This window comes from Dromaius novaehollandiae, chromosome 26, assembly GCF_036370855.1.
Source record: "Dromaius novaehollandiae isolate bDroNov1 chromosome 26, bDroNov1.hap1, whole genome shotgun sequence".
Taxonomy (NCBI): domain Eukaryota; kingdom Metazoa; phylum Chordata; class Aves; order Casuariiformes; family Dromaiidae; genus Dromaius; species Dromaius novaehollandiae.
Window position 1 is genome coordinate 5,421,029 of NC_088123.1, and position 26,790 is coordinate 5,447,818.

The 26,790-nt window shown below is 40.8% G+C and overlaps 1 protein-coding gene and 1 long non-coding RNA gene across 4 annotated transcripts in view; one reads left to right on the forward strand and one right to left on the reverse strand.

Annotated features, from left to right (window-relative positions):
• ADRA1A (adrenoceptor alpha 1A) overlaps nucleotides 1-25,449 on the forward strand; it is a 48,192-nt gene extending 22,743 nt beyond the window's left edge. The window contains exons 2-4 of one of the 3 annotated variants that reach the window (XR_003262526.2): nucleotides 3,544-5,206; nucleotides 18,092-19,309; nucleotides 21,328-25,449. Coding sequence is in view for 2 of the 3 variants with exons in the window: in XM_026122375.2 (XP_025978160.1) it covers nucleotides 4,324-5,206; nucleotides 18,092-18,612 (1,404 nt within the window). In the remaining variant the exon portion in view is untranslated. Of the gene's footprint in view, nucleotides 1-1,899; nucleotides 2,180-3,543; nucleotides 5,207-18,091 lie in introns of those variants that run through there. The other 2 variants (XM_064497875.1, XM_026122375.2) reach the window with 2 other exon arrangements.
• The window catches only part of LOC112996729 (uncharacterized), a 65,747-nt gene that overhangs the window by 27,260 nt on the left and 11,697 nt on the right, over nucleotides 1-26,790 (reverse strand). Inside the window, exon 5 of the long non-coding RNA XR_003262530.2 lies at nucleotides 7,750-7,901. This is a non-coding gene — a long non-coding RNA (uncharacterized LOC112996729). The remainder of the gene's footprint in view (nucleotides 1-7,749; nucleotides 7,902-26,790) is intronic.

The window sequence follows — 26,790 nt, forward strand, 5'->3', positions numbered from 1 at the left end:
TCCAGAAGGATTGCAGTCTAAGTGAATAAGACAGAAGGAAGAGGAAAGCATTGTTTCCCTTTTCACAGATAGGGAAGTGAGGCTTAAAAATGAACTTGCCCAAGATCACCAGGAAGATAGAAACAAGAACCCCCCAGGATTCCCCTTCTTCGCTGATGCCTGAACATAGAGACTTGCCTTTCTCTGCAAATCTTAATTGTAGAAAATGATGTTAGATGGGACCCTACTGGACATTTAATCCTTACTCAAGAGAGGATGAAGGCTAAGTAAAACACTGCTGACTGATCTTTCTCTAACCTGTTCTTAAAAACTTTCAGTGATGGATATTCCACCACTTCTATAGGCTGTTAGCTGTCTTCAGGGATGCAGAGTTTTCCCTGTTAGCCTAGATTTTTCTTTTGCTGAAAAGAGAAAAATTCCCCTGCATGCCTGCAGTGAGTAGCAGACATGTTTTCTAGACTTTTATCATTCTTACTATTTTCTTCTGGACACTTGTTGATTAGTGCAGGACTTATAAACTGGACACATGCAACTCTACTATAGGTCTTGCCACAGCCAAGTTGAAAGATTGCTTCATGAATCTCAGGTGTGATGTTAATTCTACCCTGCCCATCTTCACCTGATAACATACATTGACCATGCTTTGTTTAGTGATTCTTCTGACCTTTAACAGTTAGTGTTCGTTGCATGTACGAGTTCTTTACTGCAAATGCATTAATTTTTCTCTGAGGATTTTAGGAAAAAAACTACTATCTGGCACTTCTTTCTGCTTCCCTCCTTTCCAGAAAGATGTCCTCTAACAAAGATATTACTCATAGGCAAGCTGATACTTTGAATACAGTGTTAATAACAGAAGCTATGAATCTAACTTTATTTCCATTGTGCAATTAAGAGCCTGGAGCTTGCCATCAGTGTGAAGAGGCTCATATACATCAATAGAAACAAAACCCTGGATGGGGTTCATCTCTCTTCCCTCCACCTGAGTCATCCAGACTCATCTTCCATTTGATGGAGTGAAATAGGGCATGAGTTGCCTCATTTTAAGGTAGACATCTAAAATAGGTCTGATGAATCATGGCCTTCAAGGGCCTTTGGTAACTCAAGCTTTCCTTTATTCACTTAGTCTTCAGCCTCTCTCAACATCCTTTGATACTCAGGGAAATAAGGACCATGGTACAGGACGACAGTCCAGTCTGTGCAGGGGGCTCTGTCTCAGTCTTAGCTCAAGACCTCTGAATAGCCTTCAGAAACAGGTTGAAAGAGAACCACGTTAGAAGGGGAAAGGGAACACACTCTTAACAGCACATTCTGCTTAAATATTTCATACTTTACTTCCCAAAACATCCACTTAAATCCAGGTATAATTTTCCTCTTAGAAGTTATTGCAATGGCTCTCACTCACCTCTAAGGAAAGCAAGAGACAACAGGAGGAATCCACAGCATTCACAGATTTATGCTTTCCCTGCCCAAGCAAGGAAAGCCCCCATCAAGGTCAGCTGTGCTGCCTACACTGGAGCTTCATTCCAGCATGCAGATTAAGTGGTCAGTGTGGCTATGACTCCTTTTCAGTTTCTTCAGGCTCAGTTTGCCTGGCAGACAATTCTTTTTGTATCCAAGCAGAGCTACAATATCAAGGGAACATCTCCCTCCCCCCCCCCCCCCATGTAATTTTCAGATGACTGCATTTGTTTTCAGGCTACTTATTAGCCTGTAAACACTAGCTTGCTAGCTAGCTTCCACTTTCTGATCTCTGCAGCAACTACCAGTTTGTATGGAAAAAATTTTTAAAGACACCACTTGACATCTGACTAGTGCGCTCTCTTTCTGAGCAATACGGGAATGGCAGGAGATTACGGTAATGGCAAGGATACTGCCTGCTACATCAGCAGAGCAGTAAACTTACTGCTGCTCCTTGGCAGTGTGGAGCTGAACACTGCAACTGGGGAGGGGAGGGTGCTTTGAGGGATGCTGGCGTCCAACCGCTCACAGCCACTGGGATACAGGGAATCAGTGCAATTGTGAGTCATCAAAATACTAGTGGGGAAATAGAGGGAGAAAAAGAAATGGATTTTCAGGCAGAGTCCCATCTCTGCATGAAGAGAGGAGCCTGCCGTGTTGTGCTATGAATCTCCTTTCCAGATGCTCAGAGGAGCTGTGCTACCTTCTAGAGACTAAGGAGGTGAGTGTTGATTGGGGCAGGCATAAGGGTTTAGGATAGGGTCTTCCTCTGAGCCATGTCCCTCCACAGGCTGAGTGTTATCTGGTTGGTTGCAAGTATAAATATCTCAGTCATTTTTTGCTGCACCTCCTCGACTCCCTAGGAAGTTTTGTTTTACATGCTTCGAAATCAAGTTTGATTGCTTCTTAATTTTCAGGTCCACCATCAGCCCTTTAATGATTGCAATTGTAATGGTTAGAGATGCTCAATACTGCGATTGCTATTCATTTCATTGTTGTGCTAATTAAAATCTGTCTTTTCCTTTCTTGGCATTATTGTTCAACTTGTTCTCTCTTGTGGAAAAGATATAAAGATCCAATTTTGTATCACTTCAAAGGCGGCAAATTCCAACGGTGGAATACCTTTTCATCTCCCCCTCTCCCTACCTGTGAACTAGGAGTCTCAATGGTTCAGAATAAGAGTTGTTTTAAACATCTTTGCCTGCAGAAAAATACACAGCTTTGAGATTCAGCTGTGTGACAGTTGTTGCTGTTTGGTGTCTGTATAAAGTGCGAGCTGAGGAACACATCTGAAAGACTTAATATTAGGGTCCTGTCCATAGGCATTTAGAGTCTTACCTTTTCTCAGATGTAACAGGAGTAGTGTTAGTGGTGGTTTTTCAGATGTCCGCTCAGTATCTTGGGTAGGAAGGCTACATCCACATCTGTGTGTTGTGAGAGGCTTTCAGCTGACACTTGTAGCTTTCCTTTGGGCCCCCTTCATGTTTATTCCCAGGCTTTGTCTCACTTTTCCATCCTAGGTACCTTTTCTCCATATTTAGTCAGCTGAGGCTGAGCTCAGCTTCCAGATACTCTGAAATGTTGTGTCACTCAGTAGGAAACTTGTTCTTTACAAGATCTGCTTGGCAGGAATTGTTTTTCCCTATAGATTTCTAAAATAGGCTGTTCAGCTGGAGTAATGAGCAGCCCAACGTGCAGTAGAGTTGCTTAAGAAATCTTAGACTAAATTCTGGACTTATAAATCTGTTTCACAATTTGTGGTCCTGAACTGTGTCCTGCAGGGTTCTGTCTCTTCCAGAACTGGTCTCTGCAGGTGAACTGATAATTAGGATTGATTGTTATCCCTAAGGAAAACAGATTGCTGCTGAGAACATGGAAAGAAAATCCAGGCAACAAAATTCATGTTGGTCTCTTAGTTGTTGTTAAACAACGCGAGGTTGAAAAAGGTTGGTTCCACTGGCTGGAGGCAGCCTGGGGAAGGCTCCGTAAAATAGCTTCCCACTCTATTCTTATATGGGAACCATAGCAGTAAGTGAACATTGCTCCTGGGAATCATACTGTGTGTGTCTTTTGTGTCTCCTTCAGGGGGTGCGATCTGAAAAGAGCACAACAGCACGTCTCTGACATGGCAAACTTCACTCTCCCCTTTGGTGCTAACCAGAAGCTGAAGTAAATGAACTTCAGTTCCCAGTCCAGGAGCTCAAGTGGCAACTGCTCCACAGCATGCAGAGGCTTTGATTGGCACTTCAGACCCCAAAGACCTGCAGTGGCAGATGTCTCAAGCAAGTATCTCAAATGACAGTGCTGAGCAGACACAGCATCAGCAGCCTTGGCCAAACCCTGCCAGGTTTCTGCTAAGCCTGTTGTAAGGAAGAATCAGAACTAACACAAGGCAATAAAAGCATCACTGACTTCCCCCACAAGAAACCTAAATTCAAGATACTTTGGAATATTTATATTATTTAAATATTGAATCTTCCCAAAAAGGCAGAAATGACTTTTACCTGCAATTCCAAAACTCCTTCTCAAGTTATCCTGGAAAGTATAAGAAATAGCCTCAATTTTATGTAGCCTCACTTCTGCATCCCAAGAAAATGCAGAAGGAGTTAAATTTGAATGTGAAATGGTAGCTGTGCTATTAACTAGGGGAATGATAAAACTTAGGGAGAAAGGTGGGTTTTCTAATATTTCCAAATCCTTCTCATTGTTCCTGGTGCTGCGCTTCTAAGATATTCTTAAACTTTTTTCCCAGCAAAGCCAGGCAAATGTTGCCTGTAGGACCTTCTGAAAACTGATCTCACCATTCTTTACAAGAAAAGGGAGTGAAATACACCAGCTTTGCATGAACATTATCAGCCACACACCATGGTTTTCCTCCCTGGAAATTCATCTGATTGCTCCAACTGCACCCACTCTGTGGGGCCTGTGAACATTTCAAAGGCCATTTTACTAGGCATTATTCTAGGGGGGCTGATTATTTTTGGGGTCCTGGGTAACATTCTGGTTATCCTCTCCGTAGCCTGCCACAGACATCTTCAGAGTGTTACCCACTATTATATAATCAATCTGGCTGTAGCTGACCTCCTCTTGACTTCCACTGTCCTGCCCTTCTCAGCTACCATGGAGATTTTGGGCTACTGGGCCTTTGGGAGAATCTTCTGCAACATCTGGGCAGCTGTTGATGTCCTTTGCTGCACTGCTTCCATTATGAGCCTCTGCATCATCTCGATAGACAGATACATCGGGGTGAGTTACCCACTGAGATACCCAAGTATAGTGACAGAGAAGAGAGGCCTCCTGGCTTTATTTTGTGTTTGGGCATTGTCTGTGGTGATATCAATTGGACCTCTTTTTGGCTGGAAGGAACCAGCACCAGAAGATGAGACCATCTGTCAAATCACTGAAGAGCCTGGCTACGTGCTGTTCTCTGCTCTAGGCTCCTTCTACCTCCCCTTGACTATTATCTTGGTGATGTACTGCCGTGTGTATGTAGTGGCCAAAAGGGAAAACAAAGGCCTGACTTCTGGCCTGAAGACTGAGAAATCTCGTTCTGAAGAGGTGACTCTACGGATCCATCGTAAAAATGCTCCTGAAGCAAGCAGATCAGCATCTAACTCCAAGAGCAAACATCATTTCTCAGTGCGTCTCCTCAAATTCTCCAGGGAAAAGAAAGCTGCCAAGACCCTGGGAATAGTTGTGGGATGCTTCGTTTTGTGCTGGCTTCCATTTTTTGTAGTAATGCCTATTGGTAAGTAAAGCAAAAGCCCCTGCCTCTTACAGCACCTTCTCTGGAGGGAGGGCCATGTTTGTGCCTGTATACAATAGAGCTGATCAAAAAAGCTCTGAGGGAATAATTTCTCTATTGGAAAGCTGTCAAAATCAGAACATTCACCATTACAAATTGGTGAATGAAAAAAACTGAGAAAGTCTCAAATCAAATAAAGCATCCCTGATCATAATCCTTTTGAGGATTAAAGCATAATCCTTTTCATTTTCAGAAGATTAAGTAACCTTTTTCCATATAGAAAGTACTCTTTCAAAACTAGAACTGTTACCTCTGACCAGCTCTACTATAGGAATTATACCTTTAGGAGTGTGTGTTAGTATCCACGTTTGTGGCCGGTTCTTCAGCTGATAAAAATGTGTAAAAGGTCAAGATACTATATTTTTAAGGTCAAAGTAGCTGTTTACAAACTCAGGGCCAGATTTCCCAAAGTGCTCAGCACCTAATAATTCCCACTGTGAGGGAAAATCAGCTTCATACCAGGAAGTTTCACTGTGAGATACTGTACTGTAATATCCCTCTCTCAGCTCCAAACAAGATGAATGTTGTATTTTTGATTTATCATATGACCAGTCAGAAGACAGCTGTGAAGATCCTTCAAACTAATTTTGTACTTCCTCATTCATATCTTACATGAAATGCCACTGAACTCACTGGCCAAACACAGGCTGCCCTCTCACCCATCATACTGAATATGAATATTTATTCATCAGTTTTAAACCCAAAGGGAAGGAATGTCTGGGGTTTGGTTTTTGCTACCATTCAAAATATAAAGCCTTGCTAATTCACCTTTGATGTGATTTCAGAATTTAAAAGCAGAATACTGATTTTATACCTCTATCTTAGCATGCAGTAACTGGCATATCACACTAAAGTTTGCATTGTGAGAGTTGTACTAAATACAATTTTTTTAAAACCTGGAATCTAATAGCTTAAAATCTGTGATTGCCCAATTTCAATAGCTTTTCTTACCAAAAAGGCTTGTGCTCTATAGGAAAATGAAGTAAGATTATGTAAAAGTTTTAGCTAGTAAGGACCAGTCTGTAGAATTAAGAAAAAAGGGTTACCTAGATACTAAAAAAAGACTGAGGTTTTTTTTTTTTTTTTTTAAAGGCTGTTCTTTTTCAATTTACTGATATTAGATTTATCAAGATTATCATGTTGTTTCATGAAATCCTGCCGCTAACATTGCCACATGGAAAAAACCCCTACAGGATCTTTTCTGCTGGTCAATACTGGGAAGTGCTGGAGTGAGAGATGTAGATGTTTTGTAAGGGGGAGCCCTGACAGGCCTGGCTCATGCTGTCCAGGATGTCAGCATGTTGGAATGTTGGTTGCCAAGATGTCTAAAACATATCCAAAAAGGGTTTGCAAGAACACATTAAACACACTTTTCATCTGCAAATGTGGTTGCCCACAGAGAGCTGTTGTTAATTAACTTGCTTTGGATTTAAGAAACTTTCTGGATTCAAGGCTCACTTTGCATCTTTCTTTGATCCCATATAAGGAAACTTTCTGAGGTTAGTTTCCCTATCTTTGTGGGGTTATTGTGTTATTTTTAAAGCATACAATAAGTCTTTTCAAAACATGTTTGTTAGTTTTTGTCTTTAAACAAAACTATTAAATAGAAAAGTAGCATGAAGAACCATGTCTTTGGAAAAATAAGGAAACAGCCTGATGTAGACTGTCCCACCCAAAGTCAGGGACTCACCCAGAGATGTTTTTACATGGCACTCTACATCTATACAATACAGACTACTTTCAAAGAGAGAGTAAGCATTTTCAGATCTATCCTGCAGATAGGTAAAGTCAGGCACAATGAGGGGAAGCCATTTGGCCACAGTCACACAGCAGGACAGTGGCAGAAATCTACTTTTTTCAGCTGTGCAGAGCATTCCTCATTCTACTGCTGAAATTAATGGGAGTTGTGGAGTTCACAGTACAGCTGGCTGGGGAAGAAGAATTTTGTTGTGCAAAATACCAGTTCTGCAGCTTTTTTTGCAATGGGACAAACCTGTAAATGGTTCCATCAGCTGCTGCAGGTCATTTTAGTTACCGCAGGAGATAGAGCCTTTCAGAATCAGACCCTGAATGAAGGATACCCCCCATGAGACAGATATTCCTAGGCTTTGGCACACAGACCACTTCAGATGACTGGCAGGTGCTTGCTTCTCAGACTGAAGGTTTATTTGGCTGTGTTCTACAACATCTTCAAGATCCCCACATCTATTAACATCAACAATACCAGCTAAGAATTGAGGTAAAGCAGGAAACACAGGCTTGTTACAGGGCATAAGAAATGGGGACGAAATCTTTAGGGATGGGAACAGGACTGACAGAAGGATATCAAGATGGGAATAAAGGCAGTGCATCCATATCAGCAGATGTTGCTAATAAACAGCTTGCATATCGCTGCCATAAGACAGTATCTTAATTGAAAACAGTACGTAAAGTTGCCAGTTGGAGGGCTGGTTTGCGATCTATGTGGGTAATAATGCTTTTCTTACCTTTTGTGATGGATGGAGTTTTCATTCCAGACAAAGGATTTATCCAAATGCTTTATCCACACAATAGCTGACAAAGGTTTTCAGCCCAATACACCTTCTTTTCACTTGGCTTTGATGTTGTTCATGGAGTGAGCCAGAGAATGATAATCCTGCTGCATGAAAATAAAAGAGGCTTTAGGATTTGTTCTTCATTGCAACCTGGAGCATAAACCCAACCATCATAAAGTTTCTATAGAATGGAAGTGTCAAAACAGCTGATTTCCCCTGGAAGAAGCCAGGTTTTCATTTCTGAATGCAATCTCTTTTTAAAGTTGCAGATCCACTCTTCATCTATAGGTTTTCCTGTAAAAACTTTGAACTCAACATGTCTTCATAAGTTATTTGGGCTTTGACTTGGAAGGTTCTGTCACATATGTCCCAACTTGATATGCAGTCTTCACAGTCTCCTTATTAAATCTGAGTTTCTCTCTAGACAGTCTAGCTAGTAGGACTGGCAGGCAACAAAGCTGCATTTCAGTTTCACTGCATTAGCCAGAACCTTATCACCACACTTTTTTCAACTCAGTTATAAAATGAAAACCTGCTTCCCTTCAGAGGGGTTTGACATTCTGCTAAAGTCAGAACTGGCTCCTAGAGAAATCACCACATCAACAAGGAGCAAAAGCAGGGCTGCTGCACAAGGGAGGACAGTCCAGAGGGGACAACAGCACAGGCAGCAGCCATGCCCTTGCCAAAAGGGTCTAGTCTTGCAATACCTGAGCAAGGCAAACAAAGGTGGCAGCTACAGCAGGTTCAGCTAACAGTCCAGTGATCACCAGACAAATGCAAAGCAACCTATCTGCAGAGGACAAGCATACCCCCAGTACAGACCAAAACAGGCTAGGGACAAAAGCCTGACCTTATATGCAGCTCCCCTGGCCATGGGTGGAGGCTGCATGGGTGGAGGCCCCAGGTGAGGCTGGTCGGGGCAATTAAGGCCTGTTAGTGCACCCAGGGCCCTGACACTTGGCAGTGCTGGAATGGCAGCCACTACACACCATGTTTGTTTCACTCTATTTTTGTTTGTTTGTTTGTTTTCTTCTTGCAATTGCTGGAGAGGGGGATAAGTAGACAGGTGGACAAGTACAGAGATAGACACTCAAAGCTATAAGTGTCTGGAAGTTCAGTGCATTTCTGCAATCATGAGACCAGTTTTCAAGGTGGATGAGGTTACAATTGACAGAGCAGATCTTTCCCTGGAACTGGAAGATGCTGAAGGCTACTCACAGCATATTTCAGAAGCTTCCCTCTCACCAGCATAGATGACAGTACTTAGTGGTCATCCTGAAAGATTCCTTCAGGGGGATCACACACACAACGGATGGGGAAAAGAAAAAGAGGCTTGGTTAATGACAAGAATGGTGCTAAGTTAGGATTGATGGCTCACCTTAATAAATCCTTAGAAACAAACAGACTGCTTCCTGTAGAAAGCTAGGTTAAATTTATCTGGTAGTAAGTGGTGCCTTCAGACCCAGAAAGAAGAAGAAAGGGCAGGTCTGAGCCAGCAGGCTGAGGGAGAACATACAATCCAGAATGCTAAACTAGGCAAAGACAAGGGAGGCATTTAGCATTTGTCGATCATTCTCATAATGAAGACAGCAGAGAAAAGGATACTCGGGGGGGTATTTATATTTGTAGTAGAGTAGTAAATTATTAGGCTTGTGAACGGGCACAAACACTGTCAAGGGAATCCTCTAATCCCATCTATGTGCCAGTCTGCAGCTGGTTTCTAATAATTTTCTGTTGTTATGCTTTCACTGGCTACAAGGAGGATAACTCTCGACTGTCACTAGAGGAGAACCAGAAAAGTACAATGCATTTTTCTGTCTCTGCTATTGATGCAATGTCTCGAGATGTCACAAGGTAGGGAGTAGTGACAGGAACCGACACCCTGTGTTTTCCTGTTAGGCTTGTGTTGTTTGATGTATCACAGCTTGCTATATGCTTTAATGAGGTGGCTGATTTGGCTATAGTGCTTTGCTTGGGCTCCAGGGACATGAGTGCACACACAGTCTACTCATTTGTAAATGGGAAATTTGTTTTGGGGTGCTTAAGTTAAAGCCTAAGTCAAAGATTAAAGTCAAAGGTGGCTAGATGTGATGGAAAAATTTCAGCCTATCTTCTCTCAGGTACAGAAATTCATCTACCTTAATCATACTGCTTAAGGCATGATTGACCTCTCCTCCTTTATTCTGCAGTGCTGGCACCATGCACGGCTGATTTCTGGCTAGACTATCGTGGCTGATTTCCCAAAGGCTGTGCTTCAAGGACCCATCTGCTTTTTGCTACCAGGAAAAAATGTACCATTCCCTAGGTGTAGCTTGATGGTCACTTGCTCTTTTCAAGATTATCTGACTCTTGATTCAATACATTCCTGAAGACCTGAAACATGGTGTCCCCCTGACTCATAATCCAGCAAAGCAGCTGAAGAAAGTGGTGCTATTAATAGCCATTTAAACTGTAAGCAAGAGATTTATAGAATCAGTTGTGTTATGTTTCATGATTCATATGCAGTATCTACAGCTTTCTTAAATGAACTACCTGTCAGAGAGAAGGCATGTCCTTGCCTTTAAAATGTTCTTGCCTTGTACAGTCACCACCTTCAAGTTCCTGGAATAAATGAACTGAGAGGAATGTCATTTTCCACTCACTCTTAAACATCATGGTGCCATTTAGAATTTGTTAGTGATTGAAAGGTAATGAATGATTCCCCCACCCCACCTGGCAAATTTCAGGTTTTGCCTTCAATTTTTATTCGTAAGGGATAGGTTTTCAGCTTTTGCTAAAGAAGGTAATTCCAGTATTGCTAACCGTAAGGATTCCAAAATCACGACTGACAGTCACGCAGTGGCAGAATCGTGACACAGGCTGAGTTAGACTGAGCTTTTCAAACTATTCTCTGAACCACTAGATTTTTGTTTTTTAAATGAAAGCTAAGATTCTGTTGTAAGAACATGACTCTGGGAGATCGGCTTTGGGGAGGAATATCAAATATTTTTAAAATGCTAGCAGCAAGATCCAGGATCATTCCACTGCAGTTATAGTATGGGAGCTGGAATTTCACCGATAATGCAAGTGACTTGTAAATCTTAGTCAAGATTTACAGGGGTAACGAAACCTCAGTTTACCTGCTGATGTTTTTATTGGCTTTTTTAATCTGCACACAATGAATCTAGCAATAGTTGCTTGAGATGTTTGCTCTTTGCCAGAAATATCATCCACTATAAGTGGGTACAATATGAAACAGAGCAGAAATTAGGTCTGAAAAAATCCAGATAATCAGAGCATCATCCCCAGATTGACCCATTCCTGTTGTCTGTCCCTTCCACTCATCACCTTGTCTGGAGAAACATCCACACCCTACTGAGTGCTCCAGAGCTCTGAGTTCAGGCCCTTGTGAAGACAACTAACCTCTCTCTCCTCCTTCTATGACTGCTTACTGCAGGTCAGGGATATTTAAAGACAAAGTCATTCTTGTTTTCCCCTAGAAACAGCCACAATATTCTAGGCCCTAGGACAGGCACATTTGTAAAGGTACGGGGCTTCACAAATGCAAGCTTTCACCATTCCCCATGTCTGTTCTTGCCAAAACATAACTGCACTGCTGCTCTGCATTTGTTATGTGAATTTGGTTGTACAAAACGCAGAAGCATTTCCTAATCAAGAGTTCTTTGATCCCATATTTGTTCCCACAGAAGATACTCTCCATAAGGAAGCAGCAGAGTGAGACGTGCTGGGGGAGCATATATGTACAGAGCACAGCTGTTGCGTGTCTGCAGCAATACATATATATAAATAAATATATATATACATATATTTAAAAAAATACAGTTTCCGTGGGGTGTTTTCTGTTTGACCTGAGACGCAGCATAGAGTGCAGTCTCATGGAATAGAGTTTAGTGCTAACATTGAGCTTGGGAACACAAGATGAAACATATTTAGCAACATTCATAGTGCAGACTGCCCTGCAGGAGATCTAGGTCACCCCTGGTACAGAATCAGTCTGTGTGAGGAAATCAGTGCTCCTTTGTGCTTCGTCCTTTGGGCCTTTAGGGCAGTCGTTCTGGAATAGAGCAGGTTACTGCTGGTTCCTTAGATCTTACGGGTACAGCCCTGACCGAATTTTTGCACTTAACTCTGCTCTGAGCAATGCTAATGTAGCCATACTGCCCTGCTTGCCTGTTCCTCTGCTCTGACTCAATCACCAGATTTGTGCCATACAACATAAGAGGGGGGAAAAAGCAGTGAACCTAACCTTGAACATCATAACCTCATGTATCTGTGATTATTTGCCTTCCCTGAGCTTTCAATCACAGTCACCAGAGCAGTGAGATATAAGAGTGGAGCTGGTTTTTTACCAAAGCTGTGAGGTCTATAGGACATAAAAATGTACTGGATCCTGTTCCTTTTCTGCTAACGGAGACATTACAGAGTTAAATAAGTATCAGAAGCTTCTTTAGTTTAGGGGTCTTCTAAATCCCTGTGTGCTACCTATCAGTGAATCTATGCATGACACAGTACTGACTTTTAAGCAACCTATAATCAAGCAACTCTGTAACTTCTGACTAGTGAGAAAACCAAATTACATCTTTGTGACTGAATTGGCACTTACTCAGCAGGGAGTATATGGAAAACAACTCTTAGCGCTGAAGAAAGTTGAAGTTGGCAAACATGAAAATAAATTGTGAGTGGGGAGAGTGCAATCCTGACATTTTCAGGGGCGAGTGATGAAATATTTGATGGCAAACGAACTAATAGTACATTTTATGAAAAACAACTGAATTGTGCTACTGCCACTTGATAAACTTCAACCTTTCAAAAAGAAAAAGGCAGGAATTCAAGCATCATTTAGTCAATCTACCATTCAAAGGCATTAAAAGATCAGTTTAAGTTTTCTTTACTGTTCTTTCAGCACAGACTGTAGGAGACAATGGAAGATGAGTCCTCTAAACCTCTTTCAGTTTTGCCACTATTTAGCATTTTGTTTCTGACAAAGTACCAGACAAGACATGAAGCCGTGTGAATAGGTTGGAGAAGCAGTTTTAAAAGGGAAAATATTTCACTTCACAATTTCTGCTTACTATCCAACCTCTATTAGAAGATGGCTGGATGATGGCAGCACTTATTAGTCTGTGATTACACCTAGCCTACTAGTGAGAGAATTGGAAAAACTCCCTCTGGAGTATTAGGTGCTATTATAAATCTATTTTCTCGGTCCTGACTGTTAGTGGGCAAGTGTCCAAATCCAAGATGACATCAATTGGCAGCCTCCACGTGGCCAAGGATTGAATGAACATGGACTCTGAACTGCTCACCCCAAGGGAGGATGAGCTGTGATGATAACACTGTTGCTCAGAGCACATTTTATTCCGTGCACAAATGTCCACAGAACCAAGCAGTGCTTGGTGGCTCTTAGCCTTTCTTCATGCTTCAGGGAGCTTGCTCCCCTTGCCCAACCCCTGTGCTTGCATGGTGACACTGCGGGTATGCGATCAAGCACCTGCACACCTTTCCTAAGAGGAGACACAGTGCAAGGAAAGAAGTCATTTGTTATGGGGGAAAGAGGGAGAGACATGCTGAAGAACTCTGCCAAGAAAAAGAGTCCTCTGATTTCCTCTATGAGCAAACTTTAACTTTTTTTTAAGTACAGTTCTGCATACTTCCAGACCTTTTAAGGCCTGAAGGCAAATGAGGTCAACTACTCCATCCTCCTGTATATCGCAGACCAAAGGATTTCACCTAGTTACTCTGTATTGCCTCACTGCTACATAGGAAATGGACACTCTTGCACTGAGCACCCTAAGGAAGAGAGAATTTACCACTCTGTTGTTTAGTCTCATGGTTAATCACAGTCATTGTTTAAAAAAAAAAAAAAAAAGTTTTATTTCTACTTTGAGCTACCAGCCACTGCCCATTTAGAGGTTTTAGCACACTTTATCACCAGGCTTAGCAGCACTGTTTGAAAATAACTTCTGCTTGCTACCAGGTACATCAACCACTGATATTAATCACAACAGCCACATAGCAGAATGTGAAAGAGCCAGAAGAAAAAGACTGTATGTAATAGGTTCTTAACCTAGGGAACCTGGGGAATGTAATATTTTCCCCCTTTTTCCAGATATTCAGATAGCTAACAGAAGAGCTTAGGAAAAGTTTGTAAACTATAGGTATCGAGGTGTCTGCAATAGAATGGAATTGCTTTCTTTGGCTATCTGAATGCATAAAACAAATACAAACATGTCAGTATTTCCTCACAACAATCCTGCAAAGTATGGAGAAGATGCAGAGAGTGAAATATTTTACCCACCTTATGCAATAATTCAGTAGCTCAAGGTTTTGACATGCTGAATTTGTTTTATGTTGCTCTGGAAGTTGATGATGGTTTCAGCATACATGAGAAGAGGGTCCAAATTATTTCTACTTTGGTAGAAATCACATCTACCTCTGTTACATATTGGGTCCGTTGACAATCAGTTCCAATCTCAGTCCTTTCAAGATGCTACTTACAATATTTTTTCCTACTGGTGTTAGTACTGTTTCATTCACAGGACAACATACAGTTTTTATTAAGCCTATAGATGGAGCTTTAGCTGGTGTAAATTTATGAAACACCACTGACTGGCATGACCAGATTCATGGCAGAGCAGAGTTCCTGTCCTAAAGCCCAAGCTGCATCTACCATGGTAATGAAAAAGTTAAGGACAATGTGTGATGGGGTCTAAAGATGGCAAAGTTTGTGTGCTGTTAAAATTACTCCATATCCTTTTCCCTGGCAGTGTGTTGTTGCAAGACAGGAAATCTCAAACTGATGAGCCAAAAAAGGTTACATTAATAAATTAGCATGCAGATTCCCCTTCACACACACACACACACACACACCCCAAAAAAAAGAGCAAGAGAAAGATTCTGACACTGGCTATTTTCTATTTTTAACAGGGTTTGGCAAAGCATTAGCATTCCATTTAAGGTGAGCCAGAAGTTGCAGCAAACAGGAATTGTTATTGTTGTTTATCCATTATTACACTCAGCCTCATAGAGCTGACCACCTAAACCTGGATTTGTTTCACCTTTTGCCTTTACATTAATTGGGAAAACAGTGGATATGCTGCACTTACATGCAGAAACAGAGAAGTAATTCAGTGGGATTTGGGTATCTAGAAGCCTTTTTATTTTTCATCTGCCAGTGTCTTGGGCTTGTTTTTCCTTGAAGGAGAGCAGTATTAATGTGCTGAGAAAAATTTTAGATAGTGGACACAGCTCCTAACTTATGCTTTATTGCAAAATAACATTTTCTTTCTTCTGCACAACATTTTTGGTCTTAAAAACTGGTCCGTGTTAAACTACTCTACCCAGATGGCTTTGAGCAACACAGGAGCAGTCATGGAGGCACTGAGACTCATGTTTGATGCCCAAGCTGTAATTGGAATTGGAATTAGAGGTTCAACTGCTCGAATACAAATAGCAAGCTCCTTTGGTATGTTCTGCAGAGCCTTTGGGTATTCTGACTCAGTCTAATCTATCTGCAAAATAGTGGCTGCTCTAACATGCTCCAGATGGCCAGGGTCCTAAGGGACCTCTCCCAAGTCAAAGTTAACTGGAGCACTTCTCACCCTGCCACACCTCCTATTTCTTCCTTGACAGCAGCATGTCCTCTGGGCCCATCAGTTCCACTCAGAGAGTTGCCGCCATGGCAAGAAGACATTGCTTCATGTTTCACAGCCGAGACCATGTTCAGCAGAAGCAGAATGAGCAAGTCATTAATCACTCTGCACTATTTGTGTCTCTGGTTCAGGCAGTATTTTGATACATTCTCACACAGGCAAAAACACCCTGAGAATTCCTCTCTGGCTTTTGCTGCTTGAAAGCATTTTCTGCACTCTCTGTAGCTATGCTTGACAAAGATGGGAAGAAAAAAATCAAGCCCAAATTCAGCAGCTCTCAGAGTTAAATTAGAAGTCCCTCTGATTGCACTATCAACTTTTCCTAAATCAGGGGAGGTCCAGCTAATAGATCAAGCCCTGTAATACTTAGGATCTGCTTACAGACATAAATAAACAGTAAAGGATGACAAATGCATTGAGGCCTTAATCTTCCACAGTATTTCTTCCAATATGGACATGCTTATAATTTTTTTGGAGGAGGCAGGAAGACAAGCATGTGTCAGCGTTAGAAGTTCTGTTCGTTATAAACTTGACTATAAGCCTAAAAGAAGCCAATTAAGTTTTCTGGGAAATTATAGTACTTCCTATGCCCATGATAGGCTATCCAAACTAATTACTGACTTTTGGAAAGATAGAACCACTTTTTTTTTTTTAATGGAGCCAAGCAATTAAAGTAATGAACAGCTTTTCCCTTGACAACATGCAGGAAAACTTTTTTCTCTTTTTTCGGTCCTAGAGGATCTGTTTTGAAAAATTGGTCCTAGAAGTACTGTTACTACTTACTCCCACCACAATATCACATGGAGTTCAGTTTTCTGTTTCATTCACATTCAGACAATATTGCTTTTATTTCTAAGCAAAGAGAAGAACCAAATAAGAGAACTACAGGATCCTGTTACAATGGCTGGTTTCCAGTGTCATTCAGGAAGCAAGAGCAACAAACTTCTAAACAATTCTCCATAAGCAACAGCAGTGATTCTTTGGTATCCTAAATATGTCTATGTAGCTTTATAATAACATGAGTAAATCTTGCAAGCATTTGCTGCCATCCTATTCAAATCATTTAAAGTTAAGCACTTGCTTATGAAAGCAGTAATGAGCTCAAATTGTAGTTAAACAATTGGCGTTACGAAAAATGTTCCCAATGGTTGCGGTGGAGAAGAGGAGGAACAGATTGTCTGGGAAGGCTGTATCATCTCTGAAAGGTTTTTAAGGTTTGAAGGTTTTTCAAGAACAGTTTCAGTAAGTCCTTCCCAAGAGTGCTATACGCTGAGATGATCCTGACTTCAGACAGGAGAAATACAAGATGAATTTCTGCAGTCACTCCAACTGTGTATTTAATGACTCTCGATTCTTATGTTATCTAAATTTGGTTTGTGTAAGTCCATTTCATTTCCAAATCCTTAGAAAAATGAGACATTTTCTGTAGTGATTCTTTTCAACATTGGGATGTTCTACTCTGTATGAGACAATTAAGGAGGGCATCAGTATGTGAGGAGAGGAACATCTGTCAAAATTTGACTTTTTGGCAGTTATCAAAATTGATCTCCTGTCATTGGAACAAATCCAGACTAAAGTTTCTGAAGTTTTCAGTACATTATTTGTAATGCACATTCATGAAACAGTTTCCTTTTCCACTAAATATTAACCGAAGAACAAGATTTTAAGTCACTAGATATCTCGTATAATTGAATTCCATGTTATCAATCATATATTGTAATCTACTTTAAAAGAAAAGGAAATTAGTACTGCAATTTCATTTTCAGTTGACATGGTCACTTGCAGCTGGCTGTTGTTGTACCAAGACACTGAGAACAAATATTTTTGCCTCTGTCATTGATTTGCTGAAAATCTTTGTGAAACAATTTAATTTTTTTGTACATTATCCTGCAGTTTATAGAATAAAAAGGCCTACAGTACTTTCCTTACTAAGAAGTCATCTAGTTCTTCCTCTTCAAATTGTCTCCATGGGAAGATATATTGCAAGGAATACCTTGCAAGTATGTACCAGTTTCCATGAGTGGCTGCCCGTGAGACCTGATCCAGTGTTCACTGAGATAAGAAGGCACTTTTCCTTTAATGTATCTGAATTTTGGATGCATTCCATGAGGCAGAAAAATGTGGAAAATGACATTTTTCAAAAAGTTTCAAGGGAAACTGAGCACCCAGTACTTTATCATCCTGTAAGACCCTAGCTGGAATGCGGTCAACCCAGTAATTCTACTTTGCACTTAGTCTGGCTTCTGAAATGGTAATTTTCTTGCCATTTCAAATCCCTTTTGATGATCTCCTTGATATGATTGTTACTTGGCTAACTAATCTGAAGTTAGAAGTCCTGGAGGAAGGAATTTCCCTTTTTCACTTGATATCATGCCTCTTGCTTGGCTCTCTGGCTGTAAATGGGAAGATACAATGCTTGTATAATAAAATAGATGTCTTGAATTGATCTCTGATATAATGTCCTGTAATTGTACAACACCATACCTTCTGAAAGACTCGTTCCTGAAAGAGTTAGGCTTTGAGTCATCAGTTTTCCAGGACAGAACTGAATCTTATTTATTTTTTCCAGTGTTTAAGTTTCTTTGGTTACCCGCAATTTCTCATTGCCTTTGCCTTAACACTCTGTGTATTTTCCATTTTAGGTTCTTTCTTTCCTGCAATCAAACCCCCGGACACACTTTTTAAAATAACATTTTGGCTTGGCTATTTAAACAGCTGCATCAACCCCATAATCTACCCATGCTCAAGTCAAGAGTTTAAGAAAGCGTTCCAAAATGTCCTGAGAGCCCAGTGTCTTCCAAGAAAGCAAACAGCAAAGAAGCAATCCCCAAATTTCAACCTCAACCATCCTGCTAGCCAAAGCATGGAGAGTCACAAAGGTGTGGTCCGTATCCCTGTTGGCTCGGGCGAAACCTTCTATAGGATTTCCAAGTCCGACGGGGTCTGCGAATGGAAGATATTCTCCACTGTGCAAAGCATGCCTGCAAAAAACGCAGTCTCTAAAGACAAGTCTAGCTGTACTGCTGCCAAAGTGAAAAGTAAAGGTTTCCTACAGGAATGCTGCTGTGCAGGCACTTCAGGGAACGTTATCCGGGAAAATCGTAAAGTGCCAACCATTAAAATACATACCATCTCCCTCAGTGAAAATGGGGAGGATGTCTAAAGGACTGATGTGACTAGTAATATAGGCTGGCAAACTCATGGCTCTGCTAATGGGATCTTGCTCATTGCATTGGGAAGTGGTAGTAGGTGCTACAACAGTTGAAAGGATCCAGGTGAAACAAATAGCATGCTGTAAAGCAGGGCCAGATCTTTTGAGGAGTGATGTCTTTGAGTGCTGGTAGCCCCTTAAAATCTGTGAATGACTTGGGCAGATGGTGAGCACCCAGTGCTCTTCCAGGAGTCTGTCCTCTGCAAGGGATTTGCCTGACATCTTAAAGGCCTTATTTTTCATGGTATTCCCCTATTTTAAAGTTCCATTTGCTCTGATTTTTAAGTGTAATGGGGAGAAAGAGAGAGCAATCCTGTAGTGAATTCAGCACGGATACTTTCAGACAACTCCAACTTCACAGCCACTTCAGTGATATAATTTTGGCTTTTTAAGCTGAATAAGTTGATTCAGCAGTCAAAAGAGCTGAGGTGGGGAGGGTCAGGTCTAGGGTCAGCGTTTACAGATCTCTGCTTACTCTTCAATAAGGGACTTGGACAAGAATGTTTTTCTACTACGTCTTGCCTCTCTTGTTCATCTCCAGGTCCCAGTTTGGAGAGGTCCTGCACTCCTTCCCGAAGAGGACAAGCAGCTGTTTGGATCACATCTTCAGCTGGGCAGCCCCATTGTCCTCATTCCTGAGCTGCACCAGGTGGGGATTTGGTCTTCCATAATGCCCGCAAGTCTGCTTGCCCTCAGCCTGTCTGGAGACGCAGTCAGTTCAGCTGACGGAGCTTGGCAAAAACATTCCCTTGGCTCTTGCCCTGCTTGGAGTCACTCTCTAAGTTTCCCTTTGTGCTTTGGATTTCAGGGAATTCCATTGCCAAGAAAAACTTGATCCAAATGACTGCATTCCACCTAGTTTCAGAGACCCACCAGAATTTTTCTTTTTTTGTACAACCTATCTCCACACAAAACCAAATGAAAATTTGCAGTCATCTTATGTTTCTTTGGAAGGTCTCTCTGCTTTGATGCAGATCAAAAAAACCTCAAAATTAGGTGAGACATCATTAAGTGAAGCTCAAAGAGGTACTCAACCATTTATTCTCCGTATTCTTCTGAGGCCAGCAGAGAACCATTTAAAAACTCAAAATCTCTTTGCTCATGTGCTTGCAGTAGTCAGATCCTGAGGTACTGCAGTGCCATAGTCACTGGAAAAGCTGCAGCTGTTTTGCTGCCTCCCTGCCAGGTGTTACGCCACACTCTTCTTCTGACTACTTCAATGCAAAATATTAAGCCTTCTATGAGTTCCTAGGTACCCTAGAGGCAGGAATTTTATGGGAGTTAAGCCCATTAAATGACTTAAGCATGTACATCCCCATGAGAAAGGACCATCCTTTGGGAATTTGGGAGAAAAGCATTTGGAAGCATGCTATATTTTAATATAGCTAATCCAAGTAAATAAATAAATCAACAGTTCAGCATCTGGAATAAATAGTGGGAGGAATTCTCTGTATAATATTAGAAATAAGCAGCTCTTGACATAACTCCTCCTGAGCCTGCCAAGTAAGAATGCAGCTTCCTTGAAACAACACATAAGCCTTTACTCATGTCTCAGTGTCAGCTTTGTGCTGTGCTGAATATCTAGTGGCTTGAAAAGGGAAAGGGCTTAGGAGAAGGTTAGCTTTTACAGGATAGAACCTTGAAAAGGCACCTTGATATTATTGATGAGGAATCATTGTTCATTCATCTCTCATTCAGTAGTACGTCCCCAGTGTCAAGAGCATTTTAGTCTTCTGTGTCTTTTATTTATGCATGAATGAGACTTTTCTCTTGTAAACAAATATTTTCAGCTAGCACATTGCCTGAAAACTTGCAAAAGTAGGCTCTGATTCTTATAATTTCTTGCAGTACTGTTGCTTTATATAGCTCTGGGATCAGGAAGGGTGTAAACCTGAGGTGTAAATGCAATTCACAACTATAGAAACAGCATTTTACATGTCCAGGATGCTAATAAAGCACTCAAAGTGAAAGGAAAAGAGTAGATGGGCCTAAGCCTCGATTTCAGGTCAAGAACTCCTGGTTAAATTATGAATAGGTGTTGGGGCCAGATTTACCAGCGTGTTTAGTGCCAGATGTGAAAACCCCCCAACTGACTTCTGAAGTCAGAACACCCCCTCCTGAAAGCCCTCCCTGGAAGTTAAGTGCCTAACCTGCTTAGGTGCTTTTGGAAAATCCCAGTAGATGCCTATCTGCATTGCAAGGCTCCTAAAATGACTGGACATTGTTAACAGGCTATTCATATTCCACAGCTTTGTTCACACATCAGAGAATTATTTCAATCAATACATGCAAGAAGGAGTTTTTGTGTAGACTGTTCACAGAGGCAGGGCAGGCTGGTTAATTTTTCCCCTACATTTGGCTCTGTTCTCAATGCATTAATATTGTTCTGCAATATTAGAACATCTAGGAAACCTCGTACAAGGTACCCTTTACTGGAGATCCTGCTAATCTCAAAGTAGGAAATCAAGTCTTTGAGCAGATTCACTAGGTGGTATTGGCTCAGACAACACCAGCTTGATTCAACTATATTAGAAAACAAGAAAGGCCTAAATGAGCTTGTAAAGTTGGCATTTTCCTTCTAGTGTAATAATGAAGAACACTGCAGGTCTCATATATGCCTGTAAATTTTCCTTGCAGCACTTGCTGCCTCAAATATTTGTCTTACAGGTGTTTTCAGGTGCTAAAAAGTCAAATCAAACAGGGGACTTGCTTCTCCGAGCCTTCAGGTAAATCAGTAATGCAATGATGTGGAATATGACGCAAACATGGTTCTCAACTCTGCCTGCAGTGGTCCTGAAGACATTGAGAAGATGCTTGCATTTGGAATTGTGTTTTTCAGTCCTTCAAGCCTTTGTTCTGTTCTGTGGGCCTGTAAATGGCACTTTCAGCTCTCCTTACACTTGGAGAATGAAATATCTAGTTTAGCTGATTGGCTTAAGCAAATGGTTATTTGTTCTCCCATATGAATACTGTGTAAGAAAGCTACAGAATGTCCTAAACAGGTTAAAATTAGAGATTACTTCAAATCAAAACCCAGGACCCAAACCCTTATGTATTTCCAGAAACATGAATGTATGGGCACCAACTCTGTTATCCCTTTTTTATCTTAAAAAAGAAACCCATTCACCCACCCCTCAAGCTTTTCTTAAGTTTTTTCAATAATGACTAGGATTTGAGACCAGAAGTGTTGAAACACCATGAAAAAAATTATTCTCATGGTATTTCAAGCCAAGACCAGAAGCAGAAAAGCTGGAAATCTCATAAGAAAGTGATGTAAGACTCATAGCCAAGGTTTTCAGTCTCATGGGGTTCAAATATATGGGACATTTATTTGAACCAAACCTGAACTCTGAAACACTTGAAAAATGTCCATTAAATTGAGCAAGACTAGATAGCAAGATTTAATATCTTCACTGCATTTGCTGTCCAACACTATTTGTATACCTATTTTATAACTTCAGATGGACCAGTAAGGTCATTTGTGCCATCTCTGCTTTGCAGCTGGGAGATTTACACAGTGGCTCTCCAGTCATTTTAGATTTGTTGAGGTTTCATGCTGTCACCAAGGGGATTATTGTGAAGCTATACGTAAGCTGAAGAAATGGATCAGTCATTAAAGAGCAATTCTGAAATAGCAATATAATCTAAACTTGTGTGGTTAGAGTAAGGAAGTCAGTGTGCTGGTGGCAACATCTAGATAGTTGGGAAGCACAGTGCTCCTGCCTGTGAGAGCCAGAGGTCAGAATAATTTAATCTTTGCCTCATCTTCCTTCTTTTTCATCAAACAGAAGCTGAAGAACCTCTCCCTGTCTGGGGATTCTAGACAGACTCAGACCTCAGTGTCGAGCAAGCCTGATCCTAGCCACACCTCTGCTTCCCAGCAAGAGTATATACATAATTTGTTTGGCTCACTCGACAGAGAATATCTGCATAAAAATTGCCCCATTCCCTTGCTGCAAGTAGGATTATAGGCACTTGTCATCTTTATGGACATTTGGACTGACAAGTTTCAAAAAGTAGAGTGCAGATTTAAACAGCCTTTTTTTTTTTTTTAATTAAAAGTGAACTTGGCACTAGTATAGGAGTTACAGCCACAGAAGCTGAAAGTCTCTGTCAAAAAGCACTAGCAGTACAATAGATTCCCTGTCGGCCTGCCAGCCGTCATTGCAGGTATAATCCTTCTAGGATTAGGGCTCTGTTGTGTGAAGTACTGTAAGAGAACAAGAGAGATCCAGGGAGTTTACAAAATAAGAAGGTGGTCAGATGGGAAGTATGAACACAGTGGAGCATGTTGATTTTTCCTCCAAGTCACATCCACTGGACTGCACTGCTTTTGATTGATGTGTCCTGAATGAAACCTTGCCGGGGAGTGTGGGGCATCCCTCTGTTCCCTCCACTGAGAGCAACAGCTGAGCTCTCCAGCCTGAGTGGAGCACATCATCTCTCCTGTGAAGTGTTGAGAGCTGCCAGCATTTAAGTTAGCTGGCTTCCGATTTACACTGGTTGAGTCTAAGTGAATCACCAGCCTGTTTTCTTCCAGGAGCAGGAATAGGTCAGTATTCCAGTTTCCAGGGTTAATGTTCATTCAGATTTAGTGTCTTAAAATTTTAAGGTTTCATATATTTTGCAACATTATTCAAATCCCAAGTACTCTAAGGTTTTCCCATTACCCAAATAAATGTCTGCTCATTTTTTTTGAATGTCATTCTGCCAAGTCCAAGGATAAATTATGCATTGTATAAAATAATATTTTCCTTTGCCAGGCTTTAACATCTTGAAAATTCATAGCATTTAAAAGAGAAAAGATTAAACTAGAAATACTTCCTGCTTTTCTACTCATTGGACTCAGATTTCACTGAGCTTTTCCAGTCTTATTTGCAAAATGTATCTGCCTGACTTTTTTCAGTTTCATGAAAGGTAACATGAAGGACTTGAGTATCATATACCAGTTGAAGGCAGTTAAAAAAAGATCTCATTGGTTTATTGAAGCAGAAGTCACGTAGTTCTAGGTATGTCTGTTAGCGTCACGTTAACTAATGCTCATGTGTGAATGGGTTTTTTTATTATGAACTCCATTTGAAAATAAAGATACTGAGGCAGTGACCCAATTCAGGTGATTTGCTCAAGGAAGATTTCAGCCGTCTCATGCAGAATCTGTGCTTGGTAATTAACTCTGTATCCTACTCAGAGATACTTTTATACTCTTTCCTTTCTTAATACTGTTTGGATAAGGAAGACACAATGTTGAGAATCAAATCAGTAGGCCAGGCTGTCGATGCCAGTTCTTTCGGAATGATTGTGTCTGTCAACAGGCCCAAAAAGGAAAGCCAGCCAGCCTTCAAGAAGTTGCACTAAGCTCAAAGCGTTGTTGGGACCTCCACAATGCAGTGTCCTTGTTTGCCAAGTGATAGCGGGAAAAGGCGCCTAATAGCTTGCAAGAGAACTATCGTAATGAGGCAGGTTTGTATGCACTGCTGCGCGCTCTGTTTTCTGCATTAGTCATGCCTATATCCAGTCATCCTTCTGCACAGAACCTTTATATCTCACTAGCATGTTGGCCTTTAACTTATTTTCCCAACAAGCCCAGTAGTCCACAAATAGGAATCTTTATTCCGTTTCTTGCCTAATTATAATGAGGCTCATAGTGAACTCAGGGCAGAAGGGCAGGCTGCCCGGCCAGACTAATCCCATTTTTTCCTATCATTGCACATAAGTAAACTAAACCTTCTCCATCTATAAAAGGGAGCTAATTCATAAACATAATCAACTACTTTCTGGAGGTATTTTCAAGCAGATTTTTTAATATATGACAGTATTATGAAAATCCAAGGTGCTGTGAGAGAGTTTGTAGTGCATTAAAATAAAGATCTTCTGCCGAGCCTGATAAATGTAATTGAATCACTTATTTCCCAATGGGAGATTAAACATTCATATTAAAGATTCAAGTAAAATGTCATGCCTTCTATGCAGAGTGCGCTGCATATTTCTCATACAGAGAGGAGGAGAAAAATAGCAAGTATGAGCTATGGGGAAATGAATTGCTAAGTAGGAGCTATGTATTGCTGTCAGCTATCACATAAGAAATAACACACCTTTTAGTTCAACGACACACTCAGAAGTCTAGCTAATGTAGATTAGTATGTCTGCTATACTCAGCTCAAATCCAGGCTGAAAAATATCTTCTCCTTTAGCATCATGAAACCTTCAGTTCCTTTTCAACAGAGTCAAAATGGCCTAGTGTTTACACAAAAAAGCAGAAATGAATCCCCGGTAGTCATTGTCTCAGACTGAATAACCTGATCTTCTCTATTGATCTGCATTTCTACTGTAAAAACTTCGTCCTTGTAAACCAGTTTTCTGAAGTAAGAAAACAAATATAGCCAGCATTTCAGCAGTTTTCTACTTAAAAAGTGGTTCCACTGGCAAGTGAAATCTCAGCTAATGATCGTAGCATCAGATTTGTGATACAGTATCTTTGCTGACTATTGCTGAATGCTTAGTTGTACTTACATATGATTTTTGGAATTGTATGCAAGCTGGTGTGGTCTTTTGCTTATCCAGTTTTCTGGTTGCAAAAATGTTTTATTTTTCTTTTGTCTGATGCAGCATTTTGCCTGCATGCTGTACAACTTTGGCTGCCAATGTTTTTTAAAGATGTTTCTTGAAATGGACTGCATTTTCTGAACATAGTGTTTCAATGTCATTGGATTTTCTACATGCTGTTTTTATAGGCCTGTTTATTATGCAACATGTTTGAACAGTCATGCTGGTCATTTTCTTGAACAAAATTGAATGTATATGAAATATTGTTAGATGAACAAATAAATTATTGGGGGTGGGGGGAAGGTGCACTTTGGGACATGTGAACTACAAGTTTGTTTGCTTGTTTTTTAAAGTTATTTATACAAGTGTGAGCTTTCCCCTATGACAAACCCTTTCCTGTGGATCAGGTAGAGATTCCTACTGAGTCATACAGCACTTTACTGATGGTATCAGTGGTTTCAATGGGAGTAAGGTACAAGGTGAATAAAGGAATGACATTTGTGTTTCTACTGTAAAAAGATAAAATTGACACATGATCCTAAAAAATTTGAAAGGACACCAAAAAGGTTATTTGGGTCACAGGTCCTTACCATGCTTATTCAGTGGGATTGATCCTAAGGCATTTGCTTACAGGAGTATATCATGTCCCAGATGAAATCCAGCCCATTTTGCTGGGAGGACAGCGCAGAATGATTTTTTTTCTGTGTTTTATGGAGGGATAACTGAGACACAGAGAGGGAAAGATAGACTTCCAAAACAGCCGATATGCTAGGAACTTAGAAAACCCTGCATGTAGCTGTCACTGGTGAAACCCTTGAAAATTTCATCATAGGTCTCAGGGAAGCGCTGGAGAAAGACTGCAAGTGAAACACAGTTGCTTCCTGCTTCTTTCACAAGACTGTTCTCCCTCTGACTTGGGGTTAGAATTTACCTCCCACCGCTATATTGCTTCGTATTATAGGAGAGCCTGTGAGCCTCAGCTAAGGACCAAGATTTCATACTTAACTGACACAGGCCTTGCTCTAAAAAATTCCCATCTAACTTTCTTAATGGACATGGAAAATGTTGTAACTATAAGTAATAGCTCACAGGATCAGAATGCCTTTGTGATCACTAGATTTCCTGTTGGATAATGGAGGTAGAGCTATTTTTAATCAATGGTGGGAAAATGGTGCAGGAAATGTTCATTTTTGCTTAGCTTTACAAAATAAATGCAGTTCAATTAAGGCAGTCTTAGTCGTGTGGTTATAGGCTCTTCCTCTGTTACCCAACACATTCCCTTCTGTCCCAGTGAACCCATCAGGTGAGGGCAGGAAGGAGTTACAGTCCCTGACCTACTGGATAAGGACTTTATTTTCCTAACTGGTCATCATTTTCTGACCTTAGGCAAGTCAGTCCATTTGCACTGTGTTTAAATTCCCCTCTGTGCAAGGGATGTGATATATCCCAACTGTCCCAGGACTGTTAAGCTCATAAAATGCCATCAAGTACTTTGAAAAGCTGATATATGGCAGGGAAAAAAAAAAAAAAAAAAAAGCAAACTGTTGGTGCATTTGTTTCATTTCATTATGACTACATGAAATAGGC